We start from the raw sequence: 20,908 nt of genomic DNA, 5'->3' as shown, positions 1-20,908 counted from the left end.
GCAAATAGGAAAGTTTTAACTTCTATACAAGCAGTTAAAATATACAAATAATGATTATCTTGGAAGAGATTGTGCCTAGTGCAATGGATTATTATTTTACATTTGGATGTGGAGCTGTTGAGATAATTTAAGAAAATTGTGGCACACCACAGTATTAATTCAGCCTGTGTCAGCAACACGAGCAAGAACTCGGCGACTGCAGGCTGCATTAGAGGTTGACGCTTGGGAGAAGAGAGGGTCACATCACCATCCTGGGAGTCCCGATCACCTCAGACAAGGCTCCAATGGATGTATCCTTCCTCTCTGATTCCTCAGACCCACAGCTCAATAGCATCTGCTGACCAGGTAATTAATAGACCAATTCAGAGGGGAACACTTTCAGACTACAGCAGAATTGCTTAACTGTAACAGGTATTCTCTGAGGACAGCAGGATGTTAGTCCTCACACATGGGTGACATAGTCAGAAGAAGCTCCGACGTGGAGAAACTTATGTCAAAGTTCCTAGAACTTCGACTAGGCAGACTGAGCATGCCCAGCATGCCCTCTACTATGCATCCAAGTGGGGTCCCCTCTTCAGTCTCGTAACACAGAATTATGATTACAATAAAAAAATAGGAGAAACCTAACTCTAAAAGATGGCAGGTGGGTTTCGTAAGGACTAACATCCTGCTGTCCTTGGAAAATACCCGTTACAGGTAAGCAACTCTGCTTTTTCCATGGACAAGCAGTTTGGTAGTCCTCATACATGGGTGAATCCCTTCTCCTTAACACAAAAAGGGGACCTAACCAGGTGCCAACGGCACAACACACCAGTGCTGTTGGTAACAAGGGGGGGGGGGGGGGGAAGAGACAGCCTGAACCCAAACAATGGGCCCTAGGTCAGGAGAGCTGGGTTCTACACCTCAAATAGGTTGTGAACGACAGGACTGATCAAACCTACCGTTGCGTCGGTCATCTCTATGCAGACAGTAACGCGATGTGAATGTGTGGAGAGAATTCCACATCACAGTCTTGCAGATCTCCTCCCATGGGAACTACTCACAAGTGGGCCACCAATGCAGCCATGGCTCTGACAGAATGAGCCTTGACACGATCCCCAAGGTGCAGTCCCACCTGAGCATAATAGAAGGACATGCAATCTGCTAGCCAACTGGATAGTGTCTGTTTGGCAATGGCAACGCCCAACCTATTCTTATCAAAAGAAATAAAAAGTTGGGTGTACTGTCTATGGGCTTCTGTCCACTCCAGATAGAAGGCTAAGGCTCAATTGTAGTTCAAACTGTGCAGTGCTCATTCGCCTTGAGGCAAATGGGGCATGAGAAAGAATATTGGCAGGATTAACTGGTTAAGAAGGAAATCCATCACCACCTTAGGTAGGAACTTAGGATGCATACGCAAGACCACCTTGTTGTGATAAAACTTAGAATAAGGTGGATAAGTTACTAAGGCCAGGAGCTTGCTGACCCTGCGCACTGAGGTGATCGCCACCAAAAATATGACCTTCCAGGTCAGGTACTTCAAGTCATAGGTGTGCAGCAGCTCAAAAGGAGCTTTCATCAGCTGAGCTAACACCACATTGAGGTCCCACAGTAGAAGGCCTTAGTGTAGGCTTCGATTGAAGCAGGCCCTACATGAAACATGCAACTATAGACTGTACAGAGATGGGCATACTATCTACACTGTGGTGGTGCCGATTGCATTAAGATAAACTAACAGAGTTGGTTTTTAAGCCAGCCTCCAATAGGTGTAGAAGATAATTAAAGCAGTTTTTGTGTGGGGCAGGAGAACAGATCTAGAGCCTTCTGCTCACACCACATGGAAAACCTCCTCCACTTCAGTCCATTGAACTTTCTAGTACAAGGCTTTCTAGAAACAATCAGTACAAGAGGTACATCCTCTGAAAGATCAAGCGGCTGCAGGATTAACTTCTCAACATCTAGGCTGTGAGCAACAGGGCCTGGAGGTTAGAATGCCACAGCCTGCCTTGGTCTTGCGTGATGAGATCTGGGGAAGTCCCCAGACTGATCAGTTTCTGGATGGACAACTCTCACAGGAGTGGAAACCACACCTATCTTGGCCAATAAGGGGCCATGAGGATCATAATCCCTCTGTCCTCGCAAAGCTTCAAGAGGGTCTTCACCACTAAGGGAATTGAAGGATACACATACAGAAGATTCTTGCCCCAATGATGGGTAAAGGCTTCAGAGGCTGGTTTGCCGTCTGACCTGTACAGGGAGCAGAACCAAGGCACCTTCCCTGTTGCAGGGGGACGCAAACACATCTATGTCCGGGCTCCCCCAGAGTCAGAATATTTGATTTGCTACTACCTGGTCCAGGGATCACTCGTGGGGTGTGAAGGCTCAACTCAGCCTATCCGCTACTACATTCTCTGCCCAGTCAAGTACATATTTCTGAGGACCATCCCATGCGAAAGGGCACACAACCAGATCTGAACCGCTTCCTGACACAGAAGGTACAATCCCGTGTCTCCCTGCTTGTTGATATTCTACATGGCTACCTGGCTGTCTGTCTGTCTGGATCAGGACAACTTTGCTGGACACCCTATTTCTGAAATCCCATAGTGTTGTGCACCTGATCGCTCTGAGCTCCCGAAAGTTGATTTGACTAGAACATTCCTGAGCAGACCACAGGTCCTGGGTGCCGAGCACATCTACATGATCTCCCCACATCAGGGTAGATGCATTCGTGGTTAGCACAGACAATGAGTCCTTGAGAAATAGGGAGACTTGGTTGCAATCCTGGAGGCTCTGAATGGCCAAGTGCCACTGTGACCTCAGGATTCATTGGGCTCTGTGCATGTGTAAACGTGCCAAGGTAGTAAACATATGGCCCAACAGCCTCAACATATGCCACTTGCTGTCAATGTTGAACCTCTGCTGCAATGGTCACCAAGGGAAAAGCCCTTTGATGAGGCAGAAAGGCCTTGGCCTGAGCCTTGTCTAGCAGGGCTCCTATGAAGTCCAGTTGAGGTAACAGGCTGAGATGGGACTTTGGGTAGTTAAGAAAGAACTATAGTCACTCCAACACCCAAATGGTCAAGTGCATGGACCTGAGAGCTCCTGCCTGAGACATGCTCTTAACCAGCCAATCATCTAGGTACGGGAAAACATGCACTCCCAGTCTGAAGTGTGCTGCCACCACGGCCAGGCATTTTGTTAAGACCCATGGGGTGGATGCAAGCCTGAATGGCAACATCCGGTATTGGAACTGCTGATATCCCACCACGTATCAGAGATCTCGTTATGAGTGTATGCATCCTTTAGGTCAACAGAGCATAGCTAGTTCCCTTTTTGCAAAAAGGTAATCAAGGTGCAGAGGAAAAACATCTTAAATTTTTATTTTTTTAGGAACTTGTTCAAGGCCCTTAGATCTAGGATAGGATGGAGTCCTTCTGTTCTCTTTGGAATCAGGAAATACCTGAAGTAGAATCCCTGCCCTCTTTGCGCTAATGGGCCACAGCAGTCGAGCTCGTACATTAAGAGGGAGGACAGCTCCATCAGAAGTATCTCCTGATGCGCTACCGACCCCCAATATGGGTACAGAGGGCAATCTGGCAGAACACCCAATAGATTTAATTGGTACACGATAGACTTTGGACAGAACCCACTGGTCTGAGGTTACACTGGACCACTGGTTCGCAAAGCCTGCCCTGGGTACGGGTGACTGGCTTGCGCTCCCTGTGGCCCAGTCAAAACCTTGTCCCCGGAGATGACTGAGGAGCTGGCTGGGGCTTGGGAGCTCTCTGCTGCCTGGGACAGTCACAGAAATCCTGATGGTGTTGACAGGAACAAACAGACGGAAGATAGTACTTTTGGAAAACGTCTTCCTTGGACCTGTCTTGTCGGCCTCCTGGATGAGAACAACAGTTGTTGGAGAATTTCATGCTGGTCCTGGAGTTAGGCCACAGAATCCCTCACTCTATCACCAAAGAGTTTCTCTCCAGTACATGGCACATCAGTGAGTCATTCCTGTACCTCTGGTCGTAGATCCAAGGCCCGCAGCCATGCCATTCTGCAGGCACCAATACCCACTGCAGAGACACAATGCTGTCTTGAAAACTTCGTAGGTAGCATGGACCTCATGTTTCCCGTATTGATTCCCTCAGGTTGTTGATGCACACCTTGTGCATCAACAACCTGAGGGTGTCTTGCTGTTATTGAGGCAGCTGCTCAGCCACTACCTGCACTTGCTTCCAGATTTCTCACGAGTACTGGCTCATGTAGAGCTGGTAGGCAGCGATGCGGGCAATAAACATGGCGCCCTGGAACACCTTCCTCTCAAGAGTGTCCATCACTCTGTGGTCCTTTACCGGGTGGCGTCAAGGAATGGGTGCAAGAGCGCTTGGCCCTCGAGGGCAGATTTGACCAACACCCACTAGTGAGGCAGCTGACGCTTATCGAATCTAACAGCCTTCTGGACAAGGTAGACCCCCATCTGTCTTCTTATTAACAGGAGCCATTGTGAGAGGATATTCCCATATCCTCAGCAGCAACTCCTTAAGGATCTCATGTACCAGGACTGCTACGATCTCCTTAGGAGGCTCCACAAACTGGAGGATCTCAAGCATTTTGTGCCTAGTATCCTCCTCAGTCAAAAGTTGAAATGGGGTGGCCTCCACCATCAACCCTCACAAACCCAGCGAAGGTCAAATCCTCAGGTAGAAACATCCTTCGCTCATCTGGTGGAGAAGTGTCTTACGGGAGACCATAAGATTTCTCAGGGGACTCCACTGGATCATGCCCCAGAGGTCATTGTAACCCTCATTCTCACTGTATGCCAGGGGTGGGCAATTCCAGTCCTCGAGGGCCACAAACCTGTCGAGGTTTTAGGATATCCTAATGAATATGCATGACAGATTTGCATACAACTGAGGCAGAGTGCATGCAAATCTCTCTCATGCATATTCATTAGGGATATCCTGAAAACCAGACTGGTTTGTGGCCCTCGAGGACCGGAACTGCCCACCCCTGCTGTATGCTATAGAGGATGGAGCCTTAGTGCTCTGCCTTCATTCAGAGATGCAGGTACTGGTAGAGCTGGACGGGGAGCTACAGGCCTTGATGTCTCTTCCGACTCTGTGGAGCTTCCTCCTCCTCGGAACCAGCAACGACAACTATATCAGAAGGGGGAGGCCTCGGTGCCCCGCTGCCAGCTGGGTCAGTAATGCACCAATGAGCACGTTGAGCTTCTCCAGCAGCAATAGGATGACAGGCAGCATTGGTTCCGGTGCCTTCGGTGCCACAGGCCCGATGCACTGCAGTGCCTGATCCACCGCCAGCTGGACCTCTTGCTCCAGCTCCTCCTCAAATGTTGTCGATACCAACACCTAATGGGAAGGAAGGAAGAGTGGCCAGATCTTCAGACCCACGAGGTGGATCAGCGATTGACAAGGGAACGGTGGAGACCATCACGGACCCCCAGCACCGACAGAGGATGGGCTCTCCTCTCCGCGGGGTCGCTTTGGGCCCATTGCAGCAAAAGCCTTCCAGGAACTACACTGGACATATATTAAGGTAATGTATACTTTTAAATTTATTATATCTGCACTTGCTATCCTGCCTCTCTAATAACAAACTTTGTTAACAATTAGTTTACTATGCTAATTCGTTAATATTTTAATCTATTTAATGATATTATGAAACCATGTATTTATTTCCTTCTTTTTGGAAATGCAAATATTAAATTAATATTTGTTACCTACTGTAAACCGGTTTGATATGTTCACATGAAAAATTTGGTATATAAAGAATTTTAAATAAATAACTAAATAAACATCCTCGTACCCTGCACTGATGGGGACAGATGCTGATACTTCTTAGGCTTCCCTCGATGCTCAGCCCGGTCTTTCCCTGGTGCCGAGGCCGAAGATGATGAACCCGGCATCCTCGGCCCAGAAGAAATCGACAACGGTCGGTCTCCAGCACTCCTATCCTGCTGATGTCAATAGTACAGTGTCCATCGGTGAGGTTCTAAAGTCCATCGATGCTGATGCCTCAAACTTCCACGACCTGAAGAGGTGTTCCATCTTGTCGAATCAAAGCCAATGTCCCTTTTAGGGTCATCTGGGTCCATAAGTGGCAACCTCGGATGTCATGCGATGCCCCCAGGCAGAGGATACATATCTCATGAGGATCAGCGATAGACATGGACCTCGGGCACCGGCAAAAACCAGATCTGGCCATGACAGGGCAAAACAAAAGGGCTGCGAAGTCGAAAGCAATAGCAGTAGGCATCGATGGACAGCAGGCACAGAGGCACCGCTACCACAGTGGGAATTGACCGTGAAAGGAAACTTACCTGAAACACTGAAAACCCTGACTAGAGACAATATGGGGAGGCACCAAGTGACCTGGCGACAGAATTGAGAAGATAAAACCATGAAAAAGCGTGAAGAGAGAAAGATTTCCACAAGGCTAAAACCAGCCAAAGTGAGCTCAATCACACCGCGAGGCAATCAGCTCCATGGAAAAGAAGAGACTGAAGATGGACCCTGTGTGGACACATGGTATAGGGCATATTCAGTGTGCCTAGTGAAAGTTCTAGAAACTTTGACATAAGTTGTCCACACAAGACTTCATCTGATGATGTCTCCCTTGTGTGAGGACTACCATCCTGCTTGTCCTCGGAGAACGTTCCCTTTGGAAGGCATTATTCAGGGGCAAATGAGAGTAGCAAATGCCATCATCTTAGATTCCTCCCCCATCTTCACAGTTATTTTTGAGATAGATGAGTAAACCAGAAAGAGAAAAGAATATATGGCTGCTGAGTAAATTAAAAATGCCCCTGAAGCAGAGGCTGAGGCTTTAAAACATATGTCAGACATAGGCATGACTTTTTAAAGGGAAGTAAACTTTATATTTGAAAGTGAACTTTATGTTTTTAAATACAAGTTTGAAAAAATGTCTTGCAAAAACTAATTTTCACTTGGGACCTATGATTATATATGTAAACACATGCAAGCTGAAATTTGATACTTGATGCTTTTAAATCCTTTTATGAAAGATATACAAAATGTTCATTGAATGCTAGTGATAATTTGTGCATTCATATAGCGACTCTTTTATTGAGTATAAGGTCTTCATTTAGTCTGCCAACTTGGAGCAGAAAGATGCTCTAACGCAGGGGTCCTCAACCACCGGTCTGCGGACCAGGACCGGGCCGTTGGGGGTTTTTTGCCACTCTCCGGCGCCGCTGCAGACCAGCACTAAACACTGACAGTGTGCTCTGCGGCGGCTCAGAGCACACTTCGTGGGGTGGATGCCGCCCGCTGCCCCGCCCTGCATAATGTTCTCTGCCGGGAGCCGTGACATTTAAAATGTTACTCTTGCATCATGCTCCCTTCCTCTCAGCGTACACGTCTAGGTCTTGGCAGGGCCGGTGGAAGCACTAGGCGAACTAGGCGATCGCCAAGGGCGCCGAGCATTAGGGGGCACCGAGCCATAGATGGCCACCGGTGGACCTCATCCCACTGGCGGCTGAGAGGTGAACTACTGCTGTGCTGTGTGCCGGACACACACAGCAAGAAGATCAACAGGGCCGTGGTGGAGCTCACGTCACCACGGCCCGAAGAAAAAGGTTGCATCTAAATGTGCAGGTGCTCCTCCTCCTCTTCCTCCTCCTTCCTGCCCGCGCAGCCCCAGAAGGAGGAGAAGCATCAGCCACAGCAGGTGCTCCTCCTCCTTCCTGCCCGTGCGACCCCGGAAGAAAAATCTTGCCAGAGCCGCACGGGCAGGAAGGAGGATGAGCATCAGCCGCTTGCAGAAGAGGAGCAGTGCGGCCCGAGAAGACCAGGGCCGCTGCAGAGCCCATCCAGTGGTGACCCGTAAAGAAGAGGCCCAGAGGTGAGAGAGAGGCTGAGGGCCTGTAGAGTGTGTATGTGTGCGTGTATGACATGAGTTGAGAGATTGTGTGTGAGAGTGAGTTGAGAGACTATGTGTGGGAGTGAAGACCTGAATGTTTGCAGAGACAGCATGTGAGAGCCTGTGTGTGTGTGAGAGAGACAACATGTGACAGTGAGAGCCTGTGCTTGAGCAAGACAGCATGTGCCAGTGAGAGACTGTGTGTATGAATGATAACCTCGCCCCCATATGACCAAAGCCCTGCCCCTGCCCCACCCCGCCCTGCTGGACCATGGAAAAATGGTCTTGCTTGAAGCTGGTCCCTGGTGCAAAAAAGGTTGAGGACCACTGCTCTAATGCAGAGGTCCCCAACCCTATCCTGGGGTCCCACCATCCAGTCGGGTTTTCAGGATATCCGCAATGAATATGCATGACAGAAAATTTGCATGTTATGGAAGCAGTGCATGCAAATTTTCTCTCATGCATATTCATTGCGGATATCCTGAAAACCCGACTGGCTGGAGGGCCCCCAGGACAGGGTTGGGGACCACTGCTCTAACACACTAGAATTAACCTTCCACCAGTTCACAGTGCAGAGACATACTTGAAAATCTGGAACCATTTCTCGATCACATACACACAAAAAAACATGAAAACAGGGGCCTGGTTTTGAAAATTACATTAAAGACATTTTCATTCACCAAATTGTTCCAACTGAACTTCAAAACATGAAGTGGATAAAAAGTTTAGCCTTATTATTTTGCTACAAATCAACACATCTGAATTACAAAAAAAAAAAAATCACAAAGACAAGACAGTGAGAGATTTTCAAGTTATAATAAAGGGTCTCTCAAGCTGAACAGTACCATACTATATTCAGCACACTGTATAACAGTGAGATGTGCAGCTGTAAATAGAAAATGCCTCGTTCATCTGCTGTAGAAAATGAATTTGCCCTTTGCTTTTCTTTTCGCTGTGTCCTGGATTTTGTCAGGGAGTCACATTCCTGCAGGAACAGGGCTCTTGTGAATGCAACCAGGGCAACAATGGAGGGAATCATGAATAAATAAGTCACATTCAACACAGAATACATTCTGGCATATTGTGCAAATGTAAACCTGCAAGAGAGGGGAAAAAACAGCAAAGAGAAAAATTTACATGTTATTTAATTTAGAATTTCTATTCCACTTTTCAAGGCTTTTTCAGGCCAATCAAAACAGTACAAAATAGCAAAAATAAAAAAATATTACAGAACAACAACACACTATCAATAAAACAAATCCCTAGCCAGCATGCCGCATTAACCATAACCAAATCCAACACCCTTCTAGTCAGTCAACTCCCAGTTCTATTCCCTCAGAACAATATTATGAAACTGAACACTATTATAAAAGCTAATAAACCCCCTGACCGACTATACATTCCCATCCCCAATTCCCACTTTACCCCAAATCCATCCCTAAAATGTACTCATATTATCCATAGGATACTTTCAGTTAAGTATTTCACTCATTGCCCTCCCCAACTTTAAATTAATGAACGCAGCACATACCTAAGATGCATGCACCGCTCTTTGCTCTCCCTGGAAAATAATCTATGAGGCAAACTACTAAACTGTTTTTTTTCATGTGATATGATTTAATTTATTCTGACCAAGAATGCACTTCCAGGAAACTGATTTGGGTAAGGAACTGGAGGAGGCATTGTGGGACCAATTATATCAACATACAACTAAGGGGGTCAATATCAGCACTGATTCTGAAAAATGGGTACAAAATTCTATAATCACTGGTACTTAACACCAAGCAAATTAAATCAGATGCATCCAGTAGTATCAAAGGACTGTTGGCGAAAATTTGGACGCATTGGTACTTTTTGGCATGTATGGTGGGGGTGTGAGGAGATCTAGGCTTTTGGAAAACTGTAACAAATTTGATGGATGAAGTGTTGAATATAGTGGTCTCACCAGATCCTAAGATTTTTTGTTTTATTCTAAATTATATCTCACGAATGGTCTCCAAAAATTATGAAACTTATTTTGTATGTTTGTATAGTACCTAGATGTGAAATAGCTGTTAGATGGAAGAGTCCTAATGGCCCAACTTCTGACTCACTATTAGGGAAACTGAAGACTATTCATTAGCGGGGGAATTTTAAATCCCTTCGTGCGTGTAAAACCCGGGGTTTATGTGTATAGCTGGGCCTTGTGCGCGCGGCGCACATTTTAGAAGGGGCCCAGCCGTGTGCATAACTCCCGTTACACGCAGAAGTGCCAGGCCGAAGGAAAGGGACAGGCAGGGAGGTGGGGAGGAGCGGGGCAGGAGGCAGCTGGTACAGCAACAAAATAATAAAAACAGAAAGGTAGTAGAAAAGGTTTAGGGGGTGGGGAGGCGAGGGGAAGGGAAAGAGAGATTAGGTAGGGGGAGTAGGGAAGTTCCCTCCCAGACAGCTCCTCCTTAATTGGAGCGGACTGGGAGGGAACTGGAGAGGCCCGATTTCGTCACCGCACGTATGTTTGTAATGTTCGGCCCCCTGCGCGTGCCGAACAAACATCCGCGCACGGATTATAAAATCTACCCCATTATGGATAAATTGACAGTGCTATGTAATGATACGCTGAAAAAATTTAAGACAATCTGGGAGACATATGAGAAGCGGTTTGCTAATAAGATTTGAAGGGGGACTGTTTGCAAGGGTTTCTATTTCATTTTTGATATTTATAGGTTTGAATCGGATTGTACACACGATGCTACTTTATGTTTTATATGTTATGATTACTGCTTAATATTGTATTCTTCATTTAGGGAGGAGATGGGGAATAAGGAGTGAATAGATGGCAAAGTAAAAATGTACCAATTCATTTCTTACAGTGCTACTGTATGCTCAGATATTGTTTTCATGGATTGTTGTATTGTGTTGGTGCATTAATAAACTTTAAATATTAAAAAAAAAAAAAAAGAATGCATTTCCAATAATTTTACTACTGTATGCCCAGAAAAATTAAATTTAGAGGATAATATAAAAAAAACCCCAAAAACGTTTTACAAAAAAACAAACCCCAAAACAGATTTTCAGGTAAACAGATAATACAAGTGAAAACTAAAGCACAGCTGCCTAATAATAGAAGTCTAGCTAGTCTCCTGCATATATGACCAAAGTAGTCTAGCACCTGACGCGGAGAAACAATCCCCTTACCCAAGAGTGAATACGGCACAGTAGTCTTGTTACCTTTTCCTCGTTTTCCTAACAGAGAGGTAGTTTTTAAACAGATGCACCTAAGAACAGTCTGTGCCAAGCGCCAGACATGACTAAGCTCTTACGCCTCAGGATGGCTTGAGAAAAAGTACTGTTCTTCCTCACAGAGCTGAAAGAGGCCCCGACAGGAGCATGCTGCCGTCAGGCACAGGAGGTCGCTGCAATAATTTCATGTACGAGGCAGGGAGTGTGGCCAAGAAGTGGAAAGCACAGAAAGGTGCACATATTGGAAGGAAAAATGATAAACAGAAAGGGCATAATGGTGAACAGTTTTCAGTTAACTTTTACTATGGGCTGGAGAGCAGGACCCCTGAATTTGCTCTTTTCAGTGTCTTCAATCAATGCTATGCTAAAATTAAACTGGCCGTTTTCTCCTGTCCCTTTGGGATTTCGGCTCAAACCGGAACCAGAGCTCAGGATCTGGCACCATAAGCCTGCATTTGCAACAACCCAGGAAGTTTTCCCCTATATTATACCCTTTCCCAATTTACATTTTAGACAAGTCACTGCAGCAAAAGACCTCAGCAGCAGTGGACATAGCCAGAACTGATTTTTAGGGGGGGCCCAAGGTTAACATGGGTGGGTAGGCATTCAGGTCTGAGCCCTACTAGTTGTACTCTTACCCATGAATAATGCCTTAGAGTGCACCTGGCAAAGCATTTCTAAGTAGTCTGTTATGCATTATGGGGTAGATTTTCAAAGGGATACGCGCGTAACCCCCCGCAAACCTACCCCAAACCCTCCCCTGCGCACGCCGAGCCTATTTTGCATAGGCTCGGCAGCGCGCGCAAGCCCAGGGACACGCCTAAGTCCCGGGGCTTGCATGGAGGGGCGTATCGGGAGTGACGCGGCGTGTCGGGGCGTGTCGGGGGCGACGCGGCGTTTCGGGGACGTGACAATGGCCCCTGGACCAGCCCCCGGATTGGAACATGGAGCGCGGCAGCCGGCCCGGCGCGCACAAAGTTACGCCTGCTCAAAGCAGGCGTAACTTTCGTGATAGAGGTAGGGGGAGGTTTAGATAGGGCCGGGGGGAGGGTGAAGGAAAGTTCCCTCCGAGGCCGCTCCGATTTCGGAGCGGCCTCGGAGGCAGGCTGCGCGGCTCGGTGCGCGCAGGCTGCCGATTTTGGGCAGCCTTGCGCACGCCGACCCCGGATTTTAATGGATACGCACGGCTACGTGTGTATCTATTGAAATCCCGTGTAGTCTTGTTCACGCCTAGTGCGCGAACAAAAGTACGCGTGTGCGCAGATTTATAAAATCTGCCCCATGAGTAAAACTTTAAAATATTTTAAATTAATTTCAAGCACTTAACATTAAAAATGTCTTATTAATCTGTATTAATTTTATTGTAGTTTATAAATAAATAAGAATGTCATGTAAAAAGCAAAGAATATAAACATCACATCCAATCATGTAATAAAACAAATATCAATGTATTCTTTCATGAATCCTCTTTCTAAAAAGGCAGAGATCATCATAACTACAATAAAATAGCACTAATCATAATCATAAGAACAAGTGTACAGCAGAACTAGGCCAGATCACATTACAACCCAACATGCAAAAGAAAAACAAATTCAAATTTTGGTATCACCTCAGCAAAACAAAAGCCTTCCACTGCTAAACACTTTGTGAAGTTAACAAATCCCTGCAAAAAATAAATAAATAAAAACCCCTAGAACCTTGCCATACCATACAGGCATCAAACAGCACTTTTATTTATAAAAGGCAGCAATACAAATATTACACCAGGCCCCAGAATACTAATACACCACCTACTGGACAAAGCGAACAAGCTGGACTGGTACAAATCCCTACAGAGAAAATACACACTAGCAGAACTCAGACGGACAATTATTAACAGAGAAATAAGGGACTGCAAATTAGAAACCAAAACATGCAGACAAAACCAAAACAAAGCCTGAGAAACCATACTCTGAACAGTGGAACTCTAAAGAAACAACAAAATACAAATACATAAGAAATGCAGATTCCCAAAGATGGCATATTCCAATTGCTAAAAACAACATTTTTTTTTTTTTTTTTAACCTTTGTCTGATCTTTTCATTTTTCTAATCGGTTGGTCCTGGTCTATTTTTTCCACTTTCCCCTTGTCAGTCTTTTCCTAATTCCTTCTCCAGGGTCACTCTTCTCTTTCGACTTCTCTCTCTTCCTATATTCTTCCCTTCCACACACACACACACTCACACATGCTCTCTCTTTTCTCAGAAACAGGCTCCCACGCGCCTAACAATTCCTAACACTCAGCTCGATACAGTAAAGTGGGGCCGCGGTTACCCTGCTCCTAACCCGCTTTCTACTCACTTTTCGGCCGCGTTAGTCCAACCCGCGATACACTATCCCCTTTAACCCATTCTTACCGCCTCTTTAAATCCCCGGGTAACCCCTTCCGCACGCGGCATGTATATTAGATGTAAACGATCGAATTAGCTATTCCCTCCCATACAGTAACGCGCTCCCCGACTATCGCTATTTTACCCTGCCGTTTTGCCGCGCGTTTAACCTGCTAACTTACCGCCTACCCTTACCCCTGCGTTAGAGGCAGGGGTAAGGGTAGATGGCAAATTTTCCCTCAAAAGAAACCGAAAATCCCCTCCTCCCGAAGCGGCTCGACATGTGGCAACTTACCTTTTGTTGCTTTTCAGCCCCTTCCCTGTCGCCCTCCGGAGGGGGCAGCCGGCGGCGAAAGCAGCACGCAGCGGTCCATCCCCCCCCCCGCAGGTCCTGGCTCGGCAACAGCTAGGGCTCCATCGGCCCGTCGATTTGGGCGCTCCAGCCTAACCTCTGCACAGCTCCCAGACTTTGCCAAAAGATGGCACCCAACTTGCCTCCCCTCCCATTACAGCATCCATAAAATTTATCTAGCACGAGTCTGGAAACCCACCTTACTAGCCCTCCCCCCCTACACAGCACCTAGAAATCTGGTCACGGCGTGCGTCACGCGTGCCCGTCTATGTGCTTTCATTGGCCAGAGCGCCCAAATTGACGGGCGCTCCGGCCAATGAAAGCACGGCAGTCTATGTGCGTTTGGAGGGTATGTATAGGGGAGGAAATGAACTGTGGGTCTGAAGTACGTTTGGATGACGGAGGTTGAATCGCAGGTGATGGTAGTGTTCGGCGTACTTTGGATAATGGGGACAGTGAGAATTGTTAGATTGGGGTACACTGGGCAGATTTCTAGGTGCTGTGTAGGGGGGGAGGGCTAGTAAGGTGGGTTTCCAGACTCGTGCTAGATAAATTTTATGGACGCTGTAAGGGGAGGGTAGGCAAGTTGGATGCCATCTTTTGGCAAAGTCTGGGAGCTGTGCAGAGGTTAGGCTGGAGCGCCCAAATCGACGGGCCGATGGAGCCCTAGCTGTTGCCGAGCCAGGAGAACCGGGACCTGCGCGGGGGGGACCGCTGCGAGCTGCTTTCGCCGCCGGCTGCCCCCTCCGAGGGCAGCAGAGAAGGGAAGGGGCTGAAAAGCAACAAAAGGTAAGTTGCCACATGTCGAGCCGCTTCGGGAGGAGGGGATTTTCGGTTTTTAGGTTTTCATGGGTTAAAGTTGGGATCCACTTCCTGGTGCCTGTCATTTCAAATGTCATTTGAAATAACATTTGAAATGACAGGTACCAGCGCACCCAGGATACTGTATAGGCGCTGTATTAAGCACCTATACAGTAAAATGGGTTGCGCGGGCCTAACGCTTCGCCTAACGCTTCGCAGACGCAGCTTGCATTTGCAAGCAATTTAAATAGAGTATCGAGTGGTATGTGATCAGAACTGTGCGTGCGGCAAACGAGGGTGTGCCGGGCACTGCCGCACTCTTTGTAACGTGGCCTTACTGTATCGATCTGACAGACAGCACACACTGAACAGAGCCTTTCAAAGTATTTTCCACTATATTGACCAGGTCTTTTTCATGGGTGGTAACTAATATGGAATCTAACTTCTCTCTCTCACACACACATACATACAGGCTCTCAATCTCACATACTTTCCCCCTCACACACACACAGGTTCTTGTTCTCAGGCTCCAATCAAACACAAGCCCCCATGCTCTCTCTCTCTCTCACACTCTCACACACACACGAGAAATGAGTCTCAGGCATTCTTTCATTGCCTACCTTGTTCTTGTTCCTTCCCTCTCACTTATCCATCCCCTTTTCCTTCCCTCTCCGCTCTCTTTCCCTCTCACTTACCCCTCCTATCTTAATTCCTTCCATCCCATCTCACCTCTCTCCTCCATTTCCTTTCCTCTCATTAATCCCATTTCCAATCCTCCTTCCCCATTTACCCTTCTCTCACTATTCCACCCTTTCCTTCCCTCTTACCACTTTCCCTCTTACACCCTATTCTCTCAGTCACTTCTCTTCCATTCCCTCTCACTCATCCCTCCCCCCAATCACAAACCTCTCCCTTTTCTTCCCTCTTCCTTCCCTCCCTTCTCAGTAAGAAGGAAGCAGAGGGAAAGGAAGCTGAGCGAGTGAGGCAGCTGGAAAGGTAAGAGATGGGGAGAAGAGGTGAGGGAGTAAGACATTCTCACTCCTCCTCCCTAACTCATCTCCTATGGTCTTCAGCCCACTGGAAGTGATACGCTTGTGGGCCATTTGTCGCCAGGCTTTCATCCTCTTCAGCCCGCGGGGGGTGGAAACCTCAAGAGCAGGTCATTATCACGCCGCCGGGGGTCTGCTCATGTGTCCGTTGGGGGGGGGGGGGGGGGGGAAGATCCCCATGGGCAGGTCAGCACTGTGCTGCTCTGGTATTGGGCAGCTCTGTTTGGATGGGCCTGAGCCCAAAGTGGGTGGGCCATGATCCACCCATGGCTACGCCTCTGCTCAGCAGAGGGCCATACACCAAGGCTCCTTCCAGAATCCTGCAATTATGGGCCCTAGATTTGTCCACTAGGTGTCACCCACTGTATGATGACTCACTCACTCCATGCCTTCCCTTCCCACTCAGGGTTGTGAATGCTGCCTCTGCAGCATTCCAGCTAACCCAGGAAGGGAAAGACCCAAATTGGGATTCAAACCCAAATCTCTCTGGGCTACCTAGCCAGTCCCTCTAATTTAATTTTAAATTAGAATTTTCCAGTTTTGTGCTTGTCCTTGTTTTTCTTTATATTTGTTGTGTTTAAACGTATTAAGCACCTCAGACGTATTTAGACCTGAGTGGTGATGTGTCTCAGACCCAGTACTCAGAACATTATTAAATTAAGAAACCGACTTACATATTGATCTTTCAGTTCTCCTTGACAGCTCTCACAAAACCTAGAAGAGAACAGTTTAAAGCCAATGAAAATTTACACAATTTCTTTAAAAAAAAAAAAAAAGGTTACAGCATACTGGATTAGGGAGGGCAGTTTCTGAAAGCCATTTACCCATGTAAAAGGCTACTACAAGGGTAAAAGGGCTTTTTGAAAACTGCCTACCATTAATTTATTTATACTGCTCATCTTTGCAAAAACAAACCATGAAAAATAAATTTAACTACAAACATTTATTTTATATTCCACCTTCCAGGCACAACAAAGCGGATTACATTCAGGTTCTGTAGGAATACAGCAATTAAATACAAAGACAATCTTAATAAAATATTATTTAAAAAGACAACGTTTCCTAAACGATAAATAATCAGAGATTAATCTGAACTCCTTGGGTAGCAAGTTCCAAAGAACTGGGCCAAATACTGAGAATGAATGCTTCCTAGTCTCTGCAAGCTGAAAAGCAATAGCAGAAGATGTGTGCGTTAACGTACTTGGGTAAAGGTACATATAGAAACATAGAAATGACGGCAGAAGACGACCAAACGGCCCATCCAGTCTGCCCAGCAAGCCCCACACTTTTTTTTTTTCTCATAATTCTGTTAGTCTTGGCTCTTAGTAACCTTTTGGTTCTATTTCCCTTCCACCTCCACCATTAATGTAGAGAGCAGTGTTGGAACTGCATCTAAGTGAATATCTAGCTTAATTAGTTAGGGGTAGTAACCGCCGCAATAAAGCAAGCTACACCCATGCTTATTTGTTTACCCAGACTATGTAATGCTTATTTGTTTACCCAGACTATGTAATTTGTTTTCCCAGACTATGTTGTCTGTATATAGATCCACTTTTCTTCATCCCCCCTGCCGTTGAAGCAGAGAGCCATGCTGGATATGCGTGAATTATCGGTCTTTCTCCCCTGCCATTGAAGCAGAGAGCTATGCTTGATATGTGTGAAGTATCGGTCTTTCTCCCCTGCCGTTGAAGCAGGGAGCTATGCTGGGTATGCGTGAAGTAATATGGTATTCCACAATGCATAATTAAGCTCTGGTATTCGTTGCTGGAGGATAAAGTAAAAGCTGTTGGTGTAGCTGGGTTTAAAAAAGACTTGGAGAAGTTCCTGGAAGAAAAGTCCATAAACCATTATTAAGGTGGACTTGAGAAAATCCCCTGCTCATTCCTGGGATAAGCAGCACGGAAACTATCACCCATTTGGGATCCTGCCAAGTACTTGTGACCTGGATTGGCTACTGCTGGAAATAGAATACTGGGGCTTGATGGACCCTCCCGTCTGACCCAGTATGGCAAATTGTATGTTCTTATATTTACCAGCTTTTTCATGGAGGAGTTCCCAGGGTGAGATTAGGCCAGGAAAGGCAATAATGTGCATAATTTTTCGTTTTCAAATCTACATATATTGATTTTGCCACAAGACTTATTCGCATAGCAAACAGGTGCAAATTTCTGTAGGTACTTTTTCCTTGGACAATTTTTAAAGGCAAAGTACACATGTACTTTCCCCTTTGAGAATCAGTGCAAAATCTATGGATAAAAGTACCCACATCTTTGCAACAATCTGCAGAGTTTTGAAAATTACCCCCTCAATAATTGTAGCAGGTTTATACCAACACTGGTTGGAAATATCACAGATGTATTAAAGGATTCTGGTCAATTACGTTAAGGCAGGGCTTCCCAAACCTGTCCCCCACAGCCACTTAGGTTTTCAGGATGCCACAATGAATATACATGAGTAAAATCTGGGTCTCTAATGAATGCAAACATGCATCACAAATGCATAGCAGATGACAGCAGAAAAAGACCATTGGCCCATCCAGTCTGTCCAGTTGTGTCCATAATAAGGATACATCCCAGCTGCCAGCCACAGAATATAATCACTTGCAAGACTTTTTAATCTAGGACAATCTTTTTTCTCGTCCTCCTTTCTACTCCTGCATCTTGATTTCCCATCTTAGCTCCCTCCAGCACCCACCTTTCCTATGCCTAACCACAAGGCTCTAATAATCTAAATATCCAGCAATACTAAAGCAGCCATTGTCCTAACATTTGGCTTCTTCGGTCTCTTGTATAGTCTGCCAGACAGACCCAGACTCATGAGCACCTGCGTTTCTGCTAGGACTTCCAATTATTACTGAATTTGAGCCTGCGAGACAGAACCAGCTGCTAGTCGATTCTACCATCGCAGTTTGTCCAACAAACCCACCCAATATGGTTGCCACTGTTTCCACTAGGACTTCTAGCATTTCATATTAATCACTTTCAGGCCGATAGTGTAAAAAGTGTGGGAGAACTGGCACTCCACTCTCCTGAAGTGCACCCAGGCACCTCCCCTGGGCACGCGATTCTCTATTTAAATGAGGTGTCGCACTAATAAGAAGGCGATAGGGACAACAGCGCGTCCCTAGCGCCTCCTTATTAGCAATAGAGGTGGTTGTCAGCGGGTCCGACAACCGATGCTCAATTTTACAGGCGTCTATTGTCGAACCCGCTGACAACCATGGGTTAGGAAAACGGACACCGGTAAAATTGAGCGCCTGTTTTTCTAACCTGCTGACTGGCAGATTTTTTTTTTTCTTAATTTTTGCTTCCTTCAACTTAATATCGTTAGGATATTAAGTCAGAGGGTGTACAGAAAAGCAGAAAATACTGCTTTTCTGTACACTTTTCCGGGTTGCTTAGATTTTAACGCCTGCCCTTGGGAGAGTATAAGGGGTAATAGACGTGTGTCGAAAATGCGAGGCCAAACGGGTGCTAAACAGTGCATTCGGCCAAGCGCACCGTACTGTATCAGCCTGTTTGCCATTAATTCTAGCAAAAGACTAATGATGCAACCTTCAGCAGAATTGTGGTATTGTTTCTTGAACAACGTGGCTGAAAAGGGAGCTTTGAAAATCACATTTCTGACATTTTTCATATTCCCATTCAGTGAAAGGGCTGCCACAATACCTTGAACTGAGGATCTGTGTGGTTTGTGCCTGGTCCTCTAAGGCAGAAATTTACAGATTTCTATATTTTTATTTTATACATTTTTGGCATTGGTGGCCTTGAACTGGCAGCAGCATCTTGGCTTAGAGACTAGTCGTGTTTCTGTTTTGCTTCAGAAGACTCTATTCATATTTATTGTGAATATTCTAAAAACTCAACTAACTGCGGGATCAATATCAATATCAATATCAAAATCAGCTCAACAGACATTAATTAAGAGATCCATAGCTCCCACCAAAAGCTGTGAGAGTCTTATAGACATCATACATTCACTACTACAATGTGCTGTGAAGGAAATATTAAAAGAAGTTAAATTAAAGGAAAGGCTACAAAGACCACATGCCTAAGCAGAAAAAAAGAGAGTTGCTACTACTGCCACAAACCTTGCCAATCTCAGAGCAGGGCCAAGTTCTAATCTCACATTAAATGGTCCTTCGGTCTTCAAGGCTGGAAAAAGTAACTGAACCCCTTAGGCGTGCTGTCTGGGATTGATGGGTGCAGGGCGGTGGTGGGGTGAGGTATGAGAAAAACATATACAAATCTGTATCAAGTAGGAAAAAGGGAATTAAAAATATAAACTGATGGATTTCCGGTTATGTGCTGATGAGGACAGGCTGTGAGTAACAGGGCTCCCATTGGGCCTACATCTGGTCTGTTTATATATTAAATTTCATCACAGCATTTAAAATGGCAAGTGACAAGGACATGGATCAGAGCTCCCTGCCTGCTCTCTGGGCCGAGCAAAGTTCAAAAATGGGAAAATGGGGGCCACCATGCCCTCTGATGATGACTGCGAGGATTTGATTGTGGAGGCGGAGGGTGGTTCAGAGCCAGTTTAGCAGTTGAAATTTGGTGGCAAAAATCACACAGCAGCTCAACTCCAGAATGGGCACTGTAGTTAAAAAAAATAAATTGCACAGTTGGTAGAAACAGTGAAAGAAAATTCATCCTGGATCAATAAGGTTGAAATCCGGGTATCCAACCTCGAGGACTTGCTCACTTCGGTGCATGCGAGATTTGATAAAGTGGAACACGTACTCACCTTGGCAACAGCAAAACTAGATGACCTGGAGAACCGTTCCAGACAAAATAATATAAGAATTGTCTGTCAGTCGTCCTGAAAAAGGAAGGTAGCAACCCTGTTCCATGTTCCAAAAAATGGCAGGATGTCCTTCCTCACAAGATCTGCTTGCCTCCCCGTGAAGTTTGGTCTCCACTTTGTGGGTTTTTCCTTAGAATTCTATGCTATAAGACTGAAGGGACCCCCGCGTGGAGGTGTGGTATAATGCATGTTCGGGAATGCCGAGAGGGGCTCAGCCAAAGTTCTAGAAACTTTGACATCAGTTTTCCGTGCCGGACTCCATCAGATGATGTCACCCATGTGTGAGGACTGCCATTCTGCTCATCCTCAGCAAACAAGCATTATTTCTCACAACATACCATAAAGAAATCAGTCCTTAAGCTGCTTCTGACTTTGCGTCCTTTGGAGTCTCATACTGTGACCTCTTGTTCTACAGCAGTGATTCCCAA

General features: G+C 46.1%; 1 protein-coding gene across 4 annotated transcripts in view; it reads right to left on the bottom strand.

Moving 5' to 3' along the window:
* Positions 1–8,523: 8,523 nt before the first annotated feature.
* Positions 8,524–20,908, bottom strand: part of LOC115074713 (general transcription factor IIH subunit 2) — a 105,659-nt gene continuing 93,274 nt past the window's right edge. For 3 of the 4 annotated variants that reach the window (XM_029574469.1, XM_029574486.1, XM_029574477.1), the window contains 2 exons: positions 16,346–16,385; positions 8,524–8,978 (listed from right to left, as the gene is read on the bottom strand). In XM_029574469.1, coding sequence (XP_029430329.1) covers positions 8,859–8,978; positions 16,346–16,385 — 160 coding nt within the window. In that variant the 3' untranslated portion in view covers positions 8,524–8,858. Of the gene's footprint in view, positions 8,979–16,343; positions 16,386–20,908 lie in introns of those variants that run through there. The other variant, XR_003852326.1, reaches the window with a different exon arrangement.

Source organism: Rhinatrema bivittatum, chromosome 1 (genome assembly GCF_901001135.1).
Source record: "Rhinatrema bivittatum chromosome 1, aRhiBiv1.1, whole genome shotgun sequence".
Lineage (NCBI taxonomy): Eukaryota > Metazoa > Chordata > Amphibia > Gymnophiona > Rhinatrematidae > Rhinatrema > Rhinatrema bivittatum.
Note: the sequence above shows the minus strand (reverse complement) of the source record. Positions and strands in the feature narration are given on the sequence as shown.